The 20000-nt window shown below is 42.6% G+C and overlaps 2 protein-coding genes across 2 annotated transcripts in view; one reads left to right on the top strand and one right to left on the bottom strand.

Moving 5' to 3' along the window:
• The window catches only part of nbas (NBAS subunit of NRZ tethering complex), a 135691-nt gene extending 117800 nt beyond the window's left edge, over positions 1-17891 (bottom strand). Inside the window, exons 1-14 of the mRNA XM_030771291.1 lie at positions 17799-17891; positions 17316-17367; positions 16780-16816; positions 16258-16335; positions 15432-15479; positions 14726-14769; positions 10228-10361; positions 9232-9365; positions 6577-6675; positions 5571-5709; positions 4977-5042; positions 4338-4466; positions 4004-4067; positions 2945-3138 (exon numbers count right to left, since the gene is read on the bottom strand). Coding sequence (XP_030627151.1) covers positions 2945-3138; positions 4004-4067; positions 4338-4466; positions 4977-5042; positions 5571-5709; positions 6577-6675; positions 9232-9365; positions 10228-10361; positions 14726-14769; positions 15432-15479; positions 16258-16335; positions 16780-16816; positions 17316-17367; positions 17799-17891 — 1311 coding nt within the window. The remainder of the gene's footprint in view (positions 1-2944; positions 3139-4003; positions 4068-4337; positions 4467-4976; positions 5043-5570; positions 5710-6576; positions 6676-9231; positions 9366-10227; positions 10362-14725; positions 14770-15431; positions 15480-16257; positions 16336-16779; positions 16817-17315; positions 17368-17798) is intronic.
• A 326-nt stretch (positions 17892-18217) lies between these two features.
• ddx1 (DEAD (Asp-Glu-Ala-Asp) box helicase 1) overlaps positions 18218-20000 on the top strand; it is a 7797-nt gene continuing 6014 nt past the window's right edge. The window contains exons 1-6 of the mRNA XM_030770639.1: positions 18218-18240; positions 18378-18429; positions 18884-18947; positions 19064-19093; positions 19353-19449; positions 19880-19927. Of these exons, the coding sequence (XP_030626499.1) occupies positions 18225-18240; positions 18378-18429; positions 18884-18947; positions 19064-19093; positions 19353-19449; positions 19880-19927 (307 nt within the window). The 5' untranslated portion in view covers positions 18218-18224. The remainder of the gene's footprint in view (positions 18241-18377; positions 18430-18883; positions 18948-19063; positions 19094-19352; positions 19450-19879; positions 19928-20000) is intronic.

Below are 20000 nucleotides of genomic sequence, written 5' to 3' on the forward strand. Positions count from 1 at the left end.
TCATATCCATCTCTGTAACAACACTGTAACAACATGAAGAGACAGTAACAACACTGTAACAACATGTAAACCTAGGGAAAGCATGCATGTGGATACACATACAGACACACACACACACTTGTGATCTTACTGTATGGGGACTTACAGTATCTATCTACCTTTTTGGGATTCCTGTGATACCAATGAATGAATTCTGCAGCCAGCCGGCCGCCCCCCCCCCCCCCCCCCCCCCCCCCCCCCCCCCGCCCTCCCCCTAACACACACACAAAAACACACATACACACACACACACACACACACCAACCTCGCCACCACTAACCACTCTAACACAAACACACACACACACGCACCCTTCTAAAGGGAGTGAGCTGATTTAGTTGTGAGAGTCTGGTGAGACACACACACAGCTGTTGAGTGGTTGAGTGGGGTTGGGCTCGGGGGCCGTGTCGTTGACGGTCTCCTGGTCTATGGCATTCTGCCACACACATTATACAGCAATAGCTACTGTTTGTCCTTCCCCCCCGTCAGATGAATTACGGCTGCTTCCTCTCCGCAGAGCGGGAGGAAATTCGGATCGTATTTTTCATTTTGTCTCAGTAAATCTCTCGTGTTCTTAAATTTTTCATAGTGATGGAGAAAGTGAGTTTAAGTGTCGGTCTCATCAGTCTTACGGTGAGAGGGGTTTCTGTTCTCTGTGCTTAACCGTGACCTTGGGTGTCTGCTCTTCTCTTTTCTTTTTTCTTTTCTTTTCTTTTCCCATCTTTGACGGCACAGAGATATTTAGCACCGGATAGCATTCTAATTAACTTCTTGACATAGTGCTTTTCCTTGCAATGTTTCAAATAAGTCTTTTTTTTTGTTTTGTTTTGTTTTGTTTCGGCCTGAGACGTTGATTTTAATCTGTTCTGGAGTCAGTCAGCAGTGCTGGTCTGAAGCTGTTGTGTGGTACTTGTTTAATCGGTTTGTCTGATTCAGAGTCAGCTGACAGAAGAGGACTTGGTTCAAGGCAGAGCTCTTGACTTTTGAGAGTTTGAGAGTACAGCGTATTTTGAGGACTTGTTTTTAGATGCATCTAGCACTTAAGATATCTCTTAAGGGGGGGGGGGGGACTGGAACACATATTTATAGCTTTGTTGCTCGCTTTAGTGAGTGGATAAAAAAAAAAAGCAAAATGAAAAAAAAAACGTAATAAACTTTTTATTTAAAAGTTAAAGTTAAAGTTAAAAATATCAGCCTAACCACGCTCTATCCCTGTTTGCTTGCCATTTCCCTCTGAACTTTTGCGTACCCTTCTCCTTGGAACATTTGATGCATTTAAGCAGAATTCTGCCTGTAGTGATTCAGTAGGACACTTGACCCTTCAAAGCGCAGTCTGAATCACTGAACGGTCCACATACCTCACATTCATATGTCACAGAGACTCACAGTCACGCTGACAGATATTCACCTCCAGATTTTCACTGGGACATTTGACTTGTGGATTTTTTTTTTTTTTAAACTTTACAATAAAAACCTTTGTGTTTTCTCCTTCAAAGCATACACTGCAAAACTAGCCTTCTCGGGGCCACTGACAGTCAGTCCCAGGGTAACCCTAATGTAACAGAGGCGTCAGGGAGGTGTGAGAGGATGAGGGATGAGCATCGAGTCACCAATGAGCATTAATCAGCTTGTTCATTCTGTGGAGGGAGCAAGAAAGGAGAGAGGGAGCCAACAGAGACTCGACACAGAGACTCAACAGAGACTGGACAGAAACTGAACACAGAGACTCAGCACAGGGACTCGACACAGAGACTCAACAGAGACTGGACAGATACTCGACACAAAGACTCCACAGGGACTCGACAGAGAGACTCAGCAGAGACTTGACAAAGAGACTCAACACAGAGACTGGACACAGAGACTGGACACAGAGACTGGACACAGAGACTGGACACAGAGCCAGAGCAGAGGTCAGACTGAGGTTGTTCACACTTATTTCTCCTGAAAGCCTGTGAGGGATGATATTGTATCAAGGTGTTTTTCTCCTCTCTCTCTCTGTCCGTCTGTGTGTGCCTGTGTTTGTGTGTGTGTTTCAGTTCTGTGTTCTAATAAACAGCAGATCTGTTTGTACTGCTGCAGACACCTACACAGCAGGGAGTGTGAAACATTTACCACCCACATCAATTACACGCACGCGCACACACACACATACACACGCACACACACGCACGCACGCACGCACGCACACACCCACACCTCCCTTTCGAATAAATCTGATTTGCTCTGTATTCAGAAAGCGCGTTGTCACAATTCCCACTTGAGTGACAAAACCTGCACCAAAACTTTACAGCCCAATAAAAACTCGCCCCTCACTCCCTCTCCCCCCCCCTCATCTCTCTCTCTCCCTCTCCTTTCCCTCCCTCTCTCCTTTCCCTTACAAGAATGAAAATATGAAATAAAAAGGTGGAGGCCGATAAGAGATCACGCCTTGTCTTATCTGCAGATGAAAGACAATAAAGAAAAGGGGGGAAGAGTGGTCCAGCCGTTTTATGAAGATAGCCTCAAGATACGGGGGATGTCTGTACAACATCACTGCCTTTATTACAGTAATTACAGACATCAGCACCTTCAAATAAAACACACGGTGCCAGAGGGGACAGACGTGATGTTACTACACCTCTCTCAGACTCAGACACATACACACACACACACACACACACACAGAGTCTCTTTCTTATCTCCGTCTCCCTCTCGTTTCTCATTCTACCTCTACGGCAAGCTCTCCCCCCGGTCGCCCTCGCGCTTTTCTTCTTCAGTCTCCGCAGTGCAAGAGGTACGATTTCGGGGAAACACCGAAACACCATCTGGTTTTGTGATGGCTCAAACGTCGTCGTATATATTTCTGCTTAACAATTAGACGCTCTTAAAGACGCGCACACACACGCTCGCGCTCGCGCGCACAAACCTCCAGACTGAGGAAGCCCCCGTCGTGAGCGGAGGTGAGGCGGGGCGAGGGTTCGAACCATTCGCAGGATTTTCCGAGCAGGTTGCGGAGCGTTCGCGCGGAGGAGACGGTAAGGGAGCCGGAACATCGGGCCAGAATCAGGGCTGCCTCGCTCCACCAGCTCACATCCACCAGAGACTGATACTGCTCCTTATCTACCACCAGGACAGAGAGAGACAGAGAGACAGAGAGAGAAGGGGGGGGGGGGGGGGGGGGGGGGGGTAGAACACATTTCCATAAACCAAGATTCAGCACATGCCAAATATTAACTTTTTTGTTTGATGGACATCAGCCCCGCAGTGCTTAGGAAAAGTTTTGAAATGTTTGCCTCATACGTAGCTTTAATTTGCTGAGAAAACAACACCACTGAGCGCTGAGCTGAGCTGGAACAACAGCGCAGTCTGCGTTTTATTGTGGTCTGCAGTTGTCCATGTGAAAACCTCGTTCAGTTTTATACATTACATTAACATCTGCCCAGCACACAGTTGTTCAGTTTGGGATATGTACTGAACCGTAAGCCTTGTAACAAAACAGTTGTTTAAGAATTCTTGAACCATAACACCCCTAAGTGTGTGTGTGTGAGCGAGAGACAGAGAGACAGAGAGAGAGAGAGAGATTAAGCAGCTAGAACTGAACTAAGAGACAGAATGAAAGAGAGAGAGAAAGAACGACACAGAGGGGAGGTCAGACGAAAACATCTGAATGTTGTACTGCTCACGGGTCATCACCAAAGCAAACAAACACTTTTGTTAAATGGTTCTCTCTCCTTTAGTCACACCTACACCACACAAACAATCCCCTCTGACAAGTGTGTGTTTTTTTTTCAGGTTTTTATGTTCGTGTGTGTGTGTGTGTGTGTGTGTGTGTGCGTGCGTGTGTGTCTTTGTGCATGTTTGTGTGTGTGTGAGTGTGTGAGCGTGTGTGTTTGTGTATGTTTGTGCATGTGTGTGTATGTGTGTGAGAGTGTGTGTGTGTGTGAGTGTGTGTGTGTGTGTCTGTGGCACTTGAGAAACAACCTACCTTTTATTTTCTTTCTCTTCTCCAGAGAAGTCTTCCACTCAGGATTGATTTCATCAAATCCAGGCTGAAAGAGACAAACACAGAGAAAAAGGGTGAAGGGATGAAGGTAAGGAGAGGAGGAAAGAGAGGGAGAGAGAAACAGAGAGAGAGAGAGAAATAGAGAGAGAGAGTGACAGTCACAGACTAAGAGAGAGAGAGAGAGAGAAAAAAGAGAGAGAGAGAAACAGAGAAAGAGAGAAACAGAGAGAGAGAGTGACAGTCACAGGCTAAGAGAGAGAGAGAGAGAGAAAAAAAGAGAGAGAGAAACAGAGAGAGAGAGGAAACGGAGTGCTACCTGATCCTCCTGCATCCAGCTGCGCCTGAGTTTGAACGACGGCACGTCCCACAGGCTCAGACTCCCGGAGAAGTGAATCACAGCCAGCTGTGTCCCATCAGGAGACAGACTCATCCTGAACACGCCGTCCTGAACACACACAGAGGCAGAGACACATTTACAAACACGCAAACATGCACGTACGCACAGACTCACACGCGCAATCATGTAAAAGCAAAACACACACACACACACACACACACACACACACACACAGATACACACATTTACGCACATGCACATGTAAACATGCAAATGCAAACATACACACATACATATAAATACATACATACATATGTATACATACACATGCACACACATAACCATAAACAAACACATACATATCCTCACACACACGCACATACAAAGTACACAAACAAATGCAAACACAAACACACATACACACACACACACATACACACACACACAGGCAATGTAACTGTAGTGGGCCACTCTTTGTATTGTATAGCTATGAATATGAATTTACAATTTTTCAGTTTATTTCAGAGGGAGAGAGAGAGAGAAAAAGAGAGCGTGTGCAAGAGACGGCTTGTCTGAGGCCGAGAAAAAAAATCCTGCCACAGAGCGGAGCTGCCTTACCTTCTCATTGCTTTGTCTGGAGAAGATTTTGATGCTGGGCATTCTGAAAAATCCTCTTCTCTGTGTCTGACAAACAAACAAAGCAAATTCACAGAGAACATATTCAATCAGACGCTTATTGATCAGAGCTGCTTTCAAAAAAAGAAATAAATAATAAAACGTAGACACCTCACCTACATATGAATATCGGCTCTAAATGACTGGGCCGTGTTCCACTACACTTACATGTCTCCTTTACCCTTGTGTTCCTTTCTAGTGAGGTCACTGAAATTCTAACGGGACTGAGTGTGGTGATGAAAATCCCAAACTAAACTTTACATGAATGTCTTCCAAAGTCCAAACTGTGTTTTATCCTGCTCATTAAGAGCGGCAAATGAAAAGGCAGCTCTGAAGAGATTTAGGACGGGGCCCAGTCGTTGACATTATTTAAAGACTTATTTGACACAGGTCTTATGTGAGTATACATTACAAAACCCACGACGTGGACAGGTATGGATTCCCTCGGCGGGGTGTATGTTTGCTCTTTATAATGTGCCGACCCCAATGTGTGGACAGCTGGCGGTCATGAAGTTTGTCACTCAGCCTGGCACTCACCGCGCTCACGTCGTCCTCATAGCTGGTGACCTGTTTATAATACGGTGACCCCGACAGTATCCGCCAAGCCGTGATCCCGCAGTGGGTCGCCTTAGACGCCTCGGCGCCGCCCGACTCACAGCCACCGACCAGCAGCAACCTGAGAAGGTCGGTAACACATCATCGGCATGAGACAAGGTTAAACGCACACCGACGACCTCTGACCCGAGGCTACTGGTGAGGATTTAAAGGATAAATGGGAGATTTAGGAGAAAATGAGAGAAGAGAGAGAGAAGCTGAGACAGTCAGAGGTGAGTCCACATCCCTCACTACCAATGTGTACGCATCATCACCAGGAGACACAAGAATACCAAGAAAAGAGGGAATATCAGCAACATTACATTATCAAACAGAGGGAGGAGATAAAAGTCCCCCTAAAGAGTTGAATGAAGGACAGAAGGACAGCAAGACAGAAAGAGAGAGAGAGAGAGAGAGAGAGAGAGAAGGCCTGACTGGCTTAGTGATAGGAGAAAGGCGAGAGAGAAGAGGATTGTCTCAAAGCCAGACCTTCCAGAAACTTCTGCTAATCAGTCAGAGCAAGCAGCAGTGTGAAAGGCTGATAAGACCAAAAGGAGAATACTTCAAATCTGATCCAGACACGACTAACATGAGTAAACCTTCTCAAACACATACACACACACACTTTAAAAAGAAGAAATACACACTAGATAAAGACTGCCCCCTGGTGGTATAGGTATAGACAGAGATTCTATAAACACTGCTGTGCCTTCATACAAACCCATAAACATATTGCAAATGCAGGATAGAAAAATCTGAACTCACAGTGTGTTTAAGGGCTTAATTACATACCGGAACTGCAGAATCATATGCAATGACATTAACTTTGAGATTTCCAGTCGTCTACTCATGGTATCGATTTGAACGAAGTTTCCTACTCACTGCAGTCATGACCAGTAACTATTACCAATCAGGAGTCAGGATGGGCTCCATTTGACCTCTCACTGACCTGTGACCAGGGTGGTAGATTGCCGTGGTGATGCCGTTGGAATAGTGGGTGGAGAAAGAAAAATTGTGGTTCTCCTGGAAGCTCTGATTAGTTCCCACACTGAAAGTGAGAGAGAGAGAGAGAGAGGGAGAGAGGGAGAGAGCGTGAGTGAGTGCAAGAGAGGCTGAAACTGTGTGATTACAGACAGCTATTTCTAACGGCCAGCAGTGCCCACATAGATGCAGTTCCACTCTTCTTCATCATGTAAAACAACATCACCTGCCACTGCTGGCCGTTGTCTCCGTTCTGAAGCAAACAGGGCTCCCACACTTTCTTAAACATCAAATTCAAGGACTTTTCAAGGACGTTCCAGGTCCAGTTTCCTCAAATGCGAGGGCCCAATATGGCATCGTTTGAGACACCGATCAAGGTTAATTACTGTTATAACGGTGAGGATTTCTATAATGAGAACTAGCAGACCGAAGGTTCGCTTAGCGTTAGCTCTCTCGCTTGCTTGCCGCTGTTTAACCCTGCATCGTTCGACTTCAATCATTCATGCACGCACGCATGTGCCCGTCGCACTTTCTCGAGGGGAATGTGGCACGTGACACAAGGACGCTCAGACGGCGGGAGACAGGCAGGCAGATGGCGGAGCGTAGCCTATTAACTAATGTTAAGTGACAAAAACATATCAAAAGAGCTTCGATTTTTTATTCTTGCACAAAATATACAAATTCAAGCCGTTTTCAATGACCCCGTGTCTATTTGTGCGTATTTTCTAAACCTTTCAAGGCCTTGATTCCTTTTACTCAAATTCACAAACTTTCAGGGATTTCAAGGACAGCAAACCAGTGAACCCCGTTCCAAACGAAGAGCGTTCACAATTCACTGCCAAACGACTCTCACAGTCCATACGCTAACCGATCGGTTCAGTCTACCCATGAAACACCTTAGTATACAGTATAACCTGTAATAAGAGTATTTCTAATCAAAGATAATAATGAACCACTGAAATCTGCTCCACAGATTATTCGGTTCACAACAGCACTGTGTAACAGCTTAGTCTGCATTAGTCTACATTATCCGCGTCTCACACAGAGAGCGGATTTGGACGTCCGCTGAAGGATAGAACTGTTGTTTATAAGGAACGTCTATCAAATTAAACGGCCTGCTTGTGAAATTGGAGATAATTTAATGACAATCTTTAAGGCAGTTTTTCCGTGTGTGTATGAGCTGTGTGGGACTCCTCTGAGGAGGACGACACATTGTGAAGTCGTAAAATTCCGATTCCAAACAACTTTGAAAAGAAAACAAACAAACACGGAACCAAATCTAAATTACACACACTCACACATGCACCGACTGAAAACAGCTCTCTCTCTCTCTCTCTCTCTTTCTGCGCTTCAAAGCCCCTTTGCCTCTATTTAGGACCACAAATTTTCAAAAAAAAAAAAAAGAAAGAAAGAAGAAAAAAAGACTCCTCATCAAAAACAGACTTCGGAGCTCTTACGCTCAGTCATTGGAGGACAGAGACTCTGAAGACTTTCAAAATTTCATTTGCTGATCTGACACAGAGGAATCAGAGAATTTGTACAAGCTGCATTTTTCTTACGACTCTGAGTAGATAAGAAAGGGGCTTTAAATAAACTGTTCTGCTTGCAGAAATGTGAGCTTTTCATTTTTAACATGAATAAACACAAATTCAGGCGGAGTGTGGTTCATTTTTACTAAAGAATTTGGCCCAGGTCCAATTCAATTACCCAGATTTCCTTTGGAAAGGAAAGAAAGAACACAGGATGAGTCAGACTGGTCATGAGGTGTGTGTGTGTGTGTGAATGTCTTCTTTTCTTTATGGTCAGCACAAATACACTATTGACTCATCAAAGATATTAAGACAGACATGAGAAAGCACTAGAAATGTCAGGGAACTTGAGTCAGTCCGTCTCCCCCTCTCTCTCTTTCTCTCATTCTCACACACACACACACACACGCACACACACACACACAGGCAGATATACACCCAAATAAAGGAAACATGATTGACTGATCTTAAGCGGAAACACTGACGTAAAAAAAAAAAAATTTTTCCTAAAACAACCAGGGAAAAACTATCCAAGTTTAAAGTCAATGAGTGCGATTTTAAAAATGAGGAAATTACAAGAAATAGCTTTTTTCGTCAAACATCACTCATATACGAAAACGAATTAAAATCAGAGGGAAAGTGTCCTTCACCGTTAATCAACACTGAGTAAGCCTGACACTCTTACATTAACCTAGCTTCAATTTCACTGAGTGCATTACCTTCCATTTTCATGCAAGTAGAAAACGTTAACAGAAACAAGTTGAGTTGGATTTCAAGAAATATATGCTGTTCTGTCCTTACCTGGACAGGTACAGTATTATATGCTGTTCTATCCTTACCTGGACAGGTACAGTATTATATGCTGTTCTGTCCTTACCTGGACAGGGACAGTATTATATGCTGTTCTATCCTTACCTGGACAGGTATTATATACTGTTCTATCCTTACCTGGACAGGTTAATATATGTACTGTACTATCCTTACCTGAACAGGTGAATATATATGCTAGTCTATCCTTACCTGGGCAGGTGAATGTATGTATGCTACTCTACCCTCACCTCACCAGGTAACTATACATGCTGTTCTATTCTTACCTGACCAGGTAGCTCTTGAGCTGGCCGCTGTAGGTGATGACAAGTAGCTCTGCTGACCACTGTGCACTGCCTGTGTACTCCAGGAAGATAAGACCTGCAGCAGCATAGCTGAAGTCCCCAGGAAAACTCACCGCCTTGAGAGAGAGAGAGAGAGAGAGAGAGAGAGACAGACAGACAGAGAATGAGAGAGATACTGGATCAAACTGAGAGACAGAGCAAGAGACACTGCACTACGTGGAAGACAGAATCGTATCCATTAACAGAAGTAAGGTTAGTGTTGAAAGGGAAGAAAAGCAGAGGTTGACATTCAGCTAGTACTTCTTCAGAGGGAGAGCTATTAAAAGAGTCAGGACGAGTCAAACTGAAAGAAAGACGGAGCAAAAGAGAGAAAGCGAGGTGATTTGTGAGATGGATAAGTCCTCCGGGGGAGCAAGGGTGGCTTAGAACAGAAAGCAGCCAGAAAATGTGCTCCTTGCTTGGGTAGTGGAGCAGGAAAAGGCTCCTCTCTGGAGAACAAAGCTTAGAGGGCAAATCTGTGCTCTCTTTGGCAGAGTAGGGCCAATTCTTCAGGAGCGAGAGAGAGAGAGAGAGACAGAGAGAGAGAGAAAGAGATAGAGAGAGAGACAGAGAGAGAGAGAAAGAGAGAGAGAGAGAGAGAGAGAGAGAGAGAGAGAGAATATGTAGGGAGCCCGAGGGCAAAAATCTCACAACCGTGAAACACGCGTCGAAATTCTGCACTGCTACTGTAATATGTCACGACGCACATATCACATTATATCACATGTAGAAAGAATGATTAAATAATTCATTACTGCTAAAATGAACCCATGTATAAATTTGATAAATATGATTTATCTAACATGATCCTGACAACATTATGTCATCTCTCTGACAGAATGAGAGAGGGAGAGAGAAAAAGAGAGACAGATAGGGAGAGAAGGAGCATGTGAGAGAATGAGAGAGAGAGAGGTAGAAGAGAGAGGTAAAACTGCATACTGGTGGTATGATGAAAAGCTCACTGCCCATCAGGTCAAACACGCGGACGGTGCCAGTGCTGTCTGCGTATGCCAAAAGGGCACAGTCGTGGCTCCATGCCACCCGACGCCACTGGGGAGAGGGGTCTTTAGGCACTGCAGGGAATGACAGGAACAGGAGAACACAACATCGACATCAACCCAACTATCAACACGTTTCAAAAATACAGAAAACAGTGAGTGTCTCATACCTGTTGACAAAGAGAGAAAGAAAGAAAGAAATAGACAGATAAACAGACAAACAAACAAACAAGTAAATAAACAGGGGAAACAAAAACTTTGAGTTTGTTGAGACCAATTTTTATTTTGCCTATAATTTTGTTCGCTAGCATTACAGATATACAAACACATGTAAAAAATGAACAAAACGCTCACAAAATTAGCCTTCGTGGGCACTAGCACGAGTGCTAGGTGGCACAGAGTAAAAATGTGCTTAATTCACCTTGGCTTTGGTTTTATTATAATAATATTATAATATAAGTTATTTGCATAAAATATGCCTTGGCACAACGTTAAAGTCTTTCTGAATTGCCCTGCAGCGCTACTGAATATTTATTAGGCTAATAGCACGCTCAGGCCACATGCGCCACTGGGAAGCCGCACACGACCAGCGTGCCACAGAGATCCTGAGTACAACGCTGGCATATCTTCAGAATAATCACCATCTGAATTTTTTCCAGGGCTCTAAACACAGAGGCATTTTAAGACCGATTACAATGAACCCTCATCCGCAATATCCACCAGGCTTCCACCGCATTGACGTCAGGACAGGAGGCGTGTCGCTCTCTCCTCAGCTGACCTCAGGGTCAGCTAGCAACGGTTTTAACACGAACGAGACTCTTAACCGTTTTGAAAGCGTGTAGATTCGTAGCGATTTTGATTTTTCAGCAGGCCCTCAGTGACTCCACTTTACCTCTGAAATTACACTAAGTGACGGCGCGAACAGCTCCGCTACACAAAAAATACAGAACCCGTAGAAGGAACAAAGATCGTTTGTTTTTATTTTCAATTAAAGTTCAAAAGACGAAAAGTAACACAAGCCGACAATCAGACACTTACACGCGAAATGACAAAGCGGAGAAAAGGAATTTATTTGCGGAAGCGTCAGCCGACAGCTCCGGCGGCCGCCTCGTAACAGAAGCGCGCTAAGAAATATCACTATGCATCACCAAGCCTTTCCTTTCAACCATAAACACAGAGATTCAAAACTCATTAACCACAGGATCAGGACTGAAACCTTTCATCTCAGAACACAACGCTGAATGCGAGGCCTTTACCTATTCAAACAGGCTACAATATAAGATCATTACCAATGCAGCCCCGACACCGAGGAAAACTACAGCCCCTGATGTCAATCAAAGTCAGCGGTTGCGAGGACAATTTCCTTATCAGTCGCGTGGCGTACAAGACCGGAAAAAGCAAGCTGGCGTATTCCATTGAACGAGAAACCGAATGCAATGCAGAAGCGAGGAGACAACCCAGTATTTCAGGTAATTTATTACGAACAACGACAATTAACATGATAATCAAACCCATAAGGAAAAGCAGTTACACGTGGACCATAAATCAAAGTTCTTCTACTAAAAGGCTAATTATCTCTTCTAAGAGTCGAGATTAATATGCCGTAGAAAAATCGGGGATGAGCGCGGGTACCTGGAAAGACTTGCGCGGGCGCATAAATCTCATTCCGTAAAAAACTTAAGTTCTTTTCGTGTGTTTTGCTGACTCAGCAAAGCTGTCCACTGAACCGTGGTCTTGCAATAAAAATGTCTCCCTCGGTATACAGTGAACTCCTGCAAGCACTCACACAGAGACCTACTACAGGACTCAAGACACTCCACAATAGGCTTCCCAGCCCTTTCAAAGTCAGTCTGAAAAAATCATATAAAACTTTGATAAAGCAGAAGCCAAAAAGTCTTGCCTTTGCAACTTTTTCAAAGAGAGGCCTTGTCATTTGTGATTAGATTTATCATTCCTCGTTTTCCTATTCAATGACAAGGGTGATCAATGGGCAACCAGACAAATGATCAGACCACTTTACACATATCATAAAGAAATAAATACCCACATAAACAGTTCCTTGTGAAGAGATATACATTGCATACATGCATACATACATACATCGCATGTACTTGATCAAGGTCTGCATCAAAGTCTTGCTCTATCTGCACACATGCAGATGACTAGGCAAACATTTGGCTACTGGCAAAACATTACAACTGAAAGAACATGCAGGCCTAATATTTCCATAAGCGGTCGGTTCACTGGTGTTAAATCGACCTGAATTTCTCTAATTATCCCGTTCCAAAAGTTCGCGGGCGTCTCTGTCTCTCACATCACCACTGATTGATTTCAGTCTCTGGGGAATTGCTATAGAGCTGCTAAAACACCAATAACATGAGACACTTTAGCCCAAACTGTTCTGAATCTCACAGCAATGGCAGAAACGTACAGAAAACAGAACTGTGTACTGCCCTCACTCTAACTCTGCTCCGTCAAGATTATTTCTCTGTCTCCGATTATTCCTTTTTTTTTTTTCCAAAAGTCCATTTTGTTTACCACCGAAGGAGTTTAATTTACACGTGGATGATGACTCCTTCTTTCGGGCGGGGGCGGGGGGGGGGGGGGGGGGGGGGGGCAGAAAATTGGACGTAATATTTCAAATATTTTCTTTTATGAAAGGGGAAAATGAAAATGACGACAAGGTGTCTCCGTATCGACATTCATGCAGAAGGCCAAATGAACCTGTTTATCAGAGCTAGGACGAGGTGAATTAGGTTTCTCCAGCAAAGGAGAGGAAGAGGTCAGCACAATCCGCCACAAACCTCCATTAAAAGTTAACGTTGTTATTACCCAGCCGTAATAATGCATTTGAAATCCTATCTCAGTGAAACAGAACTGAATTGAAATCAAATGAGAACACATAGTGAAACAGAAGGTTCGCTCTATTTAACTTCTGCAGTCCTATTTGGCTAAATGATTTGATTCTCAAAACAATACAAAAAGAAGTTTAGAAAAAGAAATAAATAAAAAGCTTTGAAAAACACAGAGGGAGAATATTAACCAAGAGTAATGAATGAGCATTTGAACTCCAATTCAACTGCGCGGTACTTTATATGCAGGAGGCATGGTTTTAAACTAATAATCGAGGAATTTAAATGGAAAAGACAACCTGACTGCATTTGGCATACCCTGTCTGACCCCTGATTAGTTTGTTTGGGAGACGCTTTTGTTAATGGTTTGGGTGATACAAGGACAGACTCATATCAATTAAACTCAAGTCTTCAGTTCCTCTCTTAATTACTGAAATGTCAATAACGGTAAAGGAGAAATCCACAGCAGAACTCGGACAAAAGTAGTCTGCCTTACGGACAGACAGAGGAACTGAGGTTCGTAAGGAAACCAGAGTATTTTTTATCAGCAGAGTGTATGTGTGAGCTACAGATTAGAGCTTTCCATAACACCCCAACAAAATCTGGTCAAATAAGACTTTTACGGCGCCTGAATGATCAGCTACATTTCGATATTTTTGCGCACCTCCCTTATTAGTGTGCTTTTATTTGGTATTCAAGAGAGGGTCAAACCTTCAGAAACTTCCATACTATTAAGTATAAATGTCGTGCCCTGTAAGAGCTTACTCAAAAGACATACAGTACAGAAATACATACAGAAATCCCACTGGCCATATTCTTTAACAACTCACTGTTTGTCTCTGATTGGCTGAGCAAAGCAGACACCAGAAATCAGCCTGAAGCGAGGATGAAAACAGCAGGGTGTGTGTTCGAGTGCGTGTGTGTGTGTGTGTGTGTGTGTGTGTGTGTAGTGGTGTGTGGGGGGTTTAAAGCTGACTGAGAAATCCTGATTGGTAGAATAACCCTTGGACTCTGGCTCTAAAAAAGCTAAATCCGAGCGACACATACAGCCAAGCTGGGGACTGCAAGTTTTCCTGGGTTTTATGATGATCCCACTCTGGTTGTCCTAGCAACAGGATTACTAACAATTCTGATTCTCTTACGCTACCTAACGTTTGCGATATATTACATTACAGTGGGCGATGGTCTGATATTTCTTTGAATAAATGAAGAGACTGTTTTTAAACCCGGCAAACCAAAGCAGGGGAGGGGGCCCTGGGCGCGCCTGAAACAGGAGAACCGTTAAAGCATTGAAAATAACGTTTTCTCCAGAGTCCTCAGACACCTCGAGTACCATACAGAGATTATCGCGATCAAAACAGTTCTGACAAATGTTCCGTAGTTTAGATGCTGTACATTTGCGTTAGTGGAGAGGAAATCTATCGTCAAGGTCAGTGACACGAATGAAATGACTGAGAAAAGCCGCTCAACCACACCATCAGGAAACATTCCAGTTAGTTTTATGGCATATTTATAGAGAGCAGAGAAAATGTTAAAATTGTTCAAAAAAAAAAAAAGAGAGAGACGAAGCCTCGTGTGGTATCCTACCTTGACATTTCCCTATGATGGAGCTAAAGTCATCTCGGGCAGACCTGGCGGAGAGAAAGAGAGAGAGAGAGAGAGAGAGAGAGAGAGAGAGAGAGGGAGCATTAGCATAGAGAGATGAGAGCATCTGCACTGTCTTCACAGTTAAGCAGTCTACTATCTCATACCTACAGAGGGAGTAAGACAGGCTCGGTTTATCTTACACGGTATTGAATAGAACAAAACATCATTCTTCCTGTGGAGACTGGAGCATTTGCACAGGGCTCTGTGTACAAACAAAACAGTCATCCTGTTTCACTGAACGAGAACATTATTATCACGATTACAAAAAACCATGTAGATGAACGAGCCCTTCTTACTCTGCACAGAGCATAATGAATCTTTGTTTCTATCTGAGACAGTGACTTACAGCCAACTTTTACATTGCACAACTCATAAATCAAACATACTCAAGCTGGGGACATTTGCAAACAGTCTAGAACAGGTTTCACGTTTAAGATACATTTTTACAGTGCAGAGGAACCATCAAGAGCAAAGCTAAAATCAAAACACAGCAAACTGTCTTGATACCGAAGGGGCGCAGAGAAACAATCTATCTCACCGGCAACTTTGCTGAGCGAGACAGTTTCAGTGACAAGAGGTGAAAAATTAACCAATTAAAGTTACAGAGCAAACAGCAAAAAAACGTCCGATCGATTCTCAGAATCACCTGATTTCAACACACTGGTCCTGTACCACGGCCAGGAGCTTTCCATTACTGTAAAAAAAAAAAAAAAACCAGATAAAATAAATAAATAAATAAATAAACAGAAGAAGGTGAAATATCAGGAGGAAAAAAAAAAGACTGAGTGAATAGGAAAACAAACATTGAGGATGAAATGTCCAAAAACAGGCAACCTTTCAACACACTTCACATGCCTCTCCATCTTTGGATCAATAGCTAATTAAAGCAGCTTGTCTGGTCTTGTTTTCTGTTTATTTGCATAATTGGGTAAGTGGCTAAAAAAACACAATGAGCTGGTGGAAGATTTTGAATTTGATGAAGATTACACGACTTTGCATCTGCAAATACTGGCTTAATTGAGATCTGAACTGCTTTGCAAGCACCACAGAACATTGTTAAACAGTAATTTACACATTGATTAATCTGAGACAAACAGACAGACACAAATACACACACACACAAAGATACACAGTCAAACAAATGAACAAACTAACGCAAAGGTTTTGTGTCCAACCAAATACAATGTAGGTGGAGTCAAACTGTCCCAGATGGGAGGGGCCACAGTAATGTGAAAGAGAGATTTGATAACTAAACATACTGTACAATATATTTACTCCTAATGTACAAAACTTGTAAGGCTGAGCAACCAGTGTTGACAAACATATTTAATAGTTTTAATCCAATCTAAAATGCGACATAAAATACTTTACATGTAGCACAGTGGACAGTGGACAACTCTCAGTATATAAATAGCATGTCAACAGTCTCCTCAGCATTATGAAAAAGCTGTAATGTTGAGCGTTAGCAGTACCTTGCGAGCACCAGCTGCCAGTTGATCTGTTTGGCTGCCAGGCGCACGAGTCCGGGCGGTAACGATGAACTTGAGGGGCTGGAACAGAAACAAGTCTGATCTGAAGATCCAGTCGATACCGGATCCAAACAACATTAACAACTTCAGTCTTAAGAGATAAGAGTTTTTATACTGAGGCCTTAAAATTTAATTAAGCCTCTTCATTAAGTTCTAAGATAACATATCTGGTTGGACACACTAATTATGTTAACTTCTTGCCTGACTGCTACCAGTTAAGTGCATAGATAAATCCAACCCTTCTCTCTCTATCTCATTTCCTTTCCCCCTACACGGACGCTGTATCACACGCAGCAGAATTTTTATGGTGGATAAACAGATCAAAAGACAAGGCATTGTGATAAGAATGCTCTGAAGCTACTCTCCAGTTGGACAGCTTTGGCTTTTGTCTAAGCTTATGTAGCTACGTGTAAAAAATCCTGCTTCGTGGGTTTTCATGTTCGGAACCACAAGAGTGGATCTCACCTGTACCAAAGGTAGTGGAGAAAGAACCGGAATGGTCCTGTGTGGCAAAATCAAATCGGAACAATCAGAGTCACTCACAGCACTAAACAAGGTGGCTTCACACAGCACAGTCTACACATGTTTATGTTGTTTTTAATGTGCTGTAATACATTACCTATCAAAATTATAGATATATGTGTGTGTGTGTGTGTATTCATTTATTCATATGTATGTACACACACACACACACATATCTATATATATCTATATCTATATCTATATCTATCTATCTATCTATATATATATACATATATATATATATTGAAGAAATGAACACAATGTAAAAATGACTGAAGTCTTGTGGCTATGCCATAAAGAGTTATCATTACATAATGCAGTTATGTAATATCTCAGTTAAACTGAATGCTGACATTCTGTGGACATGTGTTTGTAAAAACAAATATTGTCTTCAGTCAGAACAATTTGATTTGGATGTTCTTTAAATAAAAGTACATAGACTAAGCGTGAAGACAGGGGAGAGCAGAGGGGGAGCATACCTGTCACCGCTTTTGCAATAACAGACGAGTCGCGCTCCTTGAGTCCTCGCAACTGGAAATGAAAATATACATTGATCATTTGCCGATGAAAGCACCATTTGCACCATCACAGGGCAATAAAACGCAAACGTGTTCTTAAACAGACGATCAACATACGTAACTCCTCAAAAGACAGTTTGACAGCTTTGCTGAGTAATGGGAGTGAGCACATGAATGTTAGGTGTTTCATACTTCTTTACACACAGTACGAATCCAAATGTAAGACTGTTATGAGGATAAATTGTGGACACTGGGGTGAACTAACCGCACACAGCGAAACTCTAAGAAAAGCTCGCACAACTTAAACTGAACTTGAACGAATAAGCTACGTGGCTTCTGTCAGCCACCGGCGCACTTTAATACGAAACAACACAACACAGCACGTGGATGCACATCAAACAGCTTTTTGCTTAAGTGATCAAATAAACATTCATTCTTACAAACCTGTGTATCTGTTTCAGGTGGCCATTCAGTATTAATAAGTAAATCATAGAGAATATTCTCTTCTTCGTCTTCCAAAATATTATCACCAGCCATGTTTTCAGTGAACGCTACGTCAGTCTACGGCAGCCCGAGAGGTACTACTACATGAAAATCGAGGATGTTAAGTGGAAGTAAATATATTTAGGTAGATCATTCCATTTTCAGGGGCGTCTTTTTAACACATCAATCTAAACGATTTCATGATGGTTTGAACATAACGAATTAACGTACATAATTAAGACCGTCAGAGCAACAAAAATGTGCGGAACTAAAAACCGAGGAAACAAAGTCCTACCGACCGGTATAAATCCTTGCACTGTGTCAGAGATTTGCCACACGTTCCATCCGGTTAGAAGGTGTTCTATGGGCTAGACAAGACCGACAACCATGGCAGCATTTTCTGGTAAAAAAAAATACTTTTATGAATATATGCAGTATTTAAACATATTGGTTGTGTATCGGTAAAGTCTAATCAAAACAGTCAAGACAATCAAAAGCAATGTATTTCTAATCCTAATATCTGCCTGCCTTGCTCTGTAGAAATGGGAGTTATGCCAGAAATTGCACAGGCTGTTGAAGAGATGGATTGGTTGTAAGTTCTCTCATGTTCTTTTCTGGATAATGACCGGATCCGATTATATATGCTGTTTTTCGTCGAACTGAACATCTGAAAATGTCATACCACATCGCATTGTGTAGTTAGCAAAAGTGCCTTAAACAAATTTAAGTACTGCAGCGTCTCCAACCCCTTTGGCACTACGTTAGCTTGCATAGGCTAACGCCTCATAAAAACAACAGGACAGAATCTCTTTAAAGTGGATTCACAAATACATCTGCTTAAGATCTGCAAAATTGTTGTCCTTAGAATATACGACGCAGAAATGAAATTCCGAAAGGTTATGGAGAATGTTATTATAGTCATGTAAATACACGCATTCTGTGTGTAGTGTGTAAGATAAAAAAAAAAATATATATATATATATATATACACACACACACACACACACGTACGAAACGCGTATTTAGTTTGCTAAATGCTCTTTCAGATTGCCCACTGACATCCAGGCTGAGTCTATTCCGTTAATTCTCGGTGGAGGAGATGTGCTAATGGTGAGAGTAACTTCATCTACAAGTGACAATGGTCTCGTTATTCACGTGCGTTCAGTCAGTTTTCACTAACGGTAACGGTTTTTTTTTTTTTTTTTTTTTGCTTTCTGTCGTCTCAGGCTGCCGAAACCGGGAGTGGCAAAACTGGAGTGAGTGAAAACTAAAAACATACACTTGGATTATACTGTAGTCTTTTCATTCATCTTTTCCACTGTCATTGCTGAATTTGGTCAGCCGTGTCTAATGGCAGGGCACCAACACATTGTTAGCTTGCGTTAGTTTCACATTAGTCGAGCAAGTCATTTATTAGACTACCTATCAAAAACAATACTGACACGCGTTTACCCCACTGTTTACCCCCTTGAGGTAAATCAAATAGTGCCTGAGGTTAAATGGTTTGTCCTGTAGGCTTTTAGCATCCCAGTCATACAGATTGTGTATGAAACACTGAAGGACCAGCAGGAGGGGAAGACTGGTCGCGCGGCTGTGAAGACCGGAGGGGCAGGTGAGCAAAAACCGGGAGGGAGCAGTAACGGAGACAGCCTAGTAAACACGGGTTTGGGGCTTCAAATCATATCTGTTACAGCCCCCTCCCTAATGTACTCTTTGAGTATTTCATTTACACTAAGGTTCCTTCAGGACCTTATGAAGTCCAACAGAAGAATATGTTTCTCTCAATAAAACAGTGAATTAAATTAGTCAATGTAAATGAAGCAAGTACAAAACATTAAGAGTAATGTCATGCATCCTTCTACAAAATCAAGACAAGATTGTTAATCTTTGAATCCAAGGGATTCCCCCCCCCCCCCCCCCCCCCCCGTACCTGATGCTATTACTACTATAACATACTATAACTTTATTTGAAGTTAACAGTTTGTTACATCCACTGTGTTTGCTTGATGTTTCTGTGTGCCTGTTTAAATGTGTCTTCTCAGTATTTAACAAATGGCAGATGAACCCGTATGACAGAAGCCCAGCATTTGGTAAGTGATTCCATTGGCACTATGATGCACTTAGTACTGAGAATGTTCCCTTTCCGGCTGTTGTAAAAGCTCT

This window comes from Chanos chanos, chromosome 4, assembly GCF_902362185.1.
Source record: "Chanos chanos chromosome 4, fChaCha1.1, whole genome shotgun sequence".
Lineage (NCBI taxonomy): Eukaryota > Metazoa > Chordata > Actinopteri > Gonorynchiformes > Chanidae > Chanos > Chanos chanos.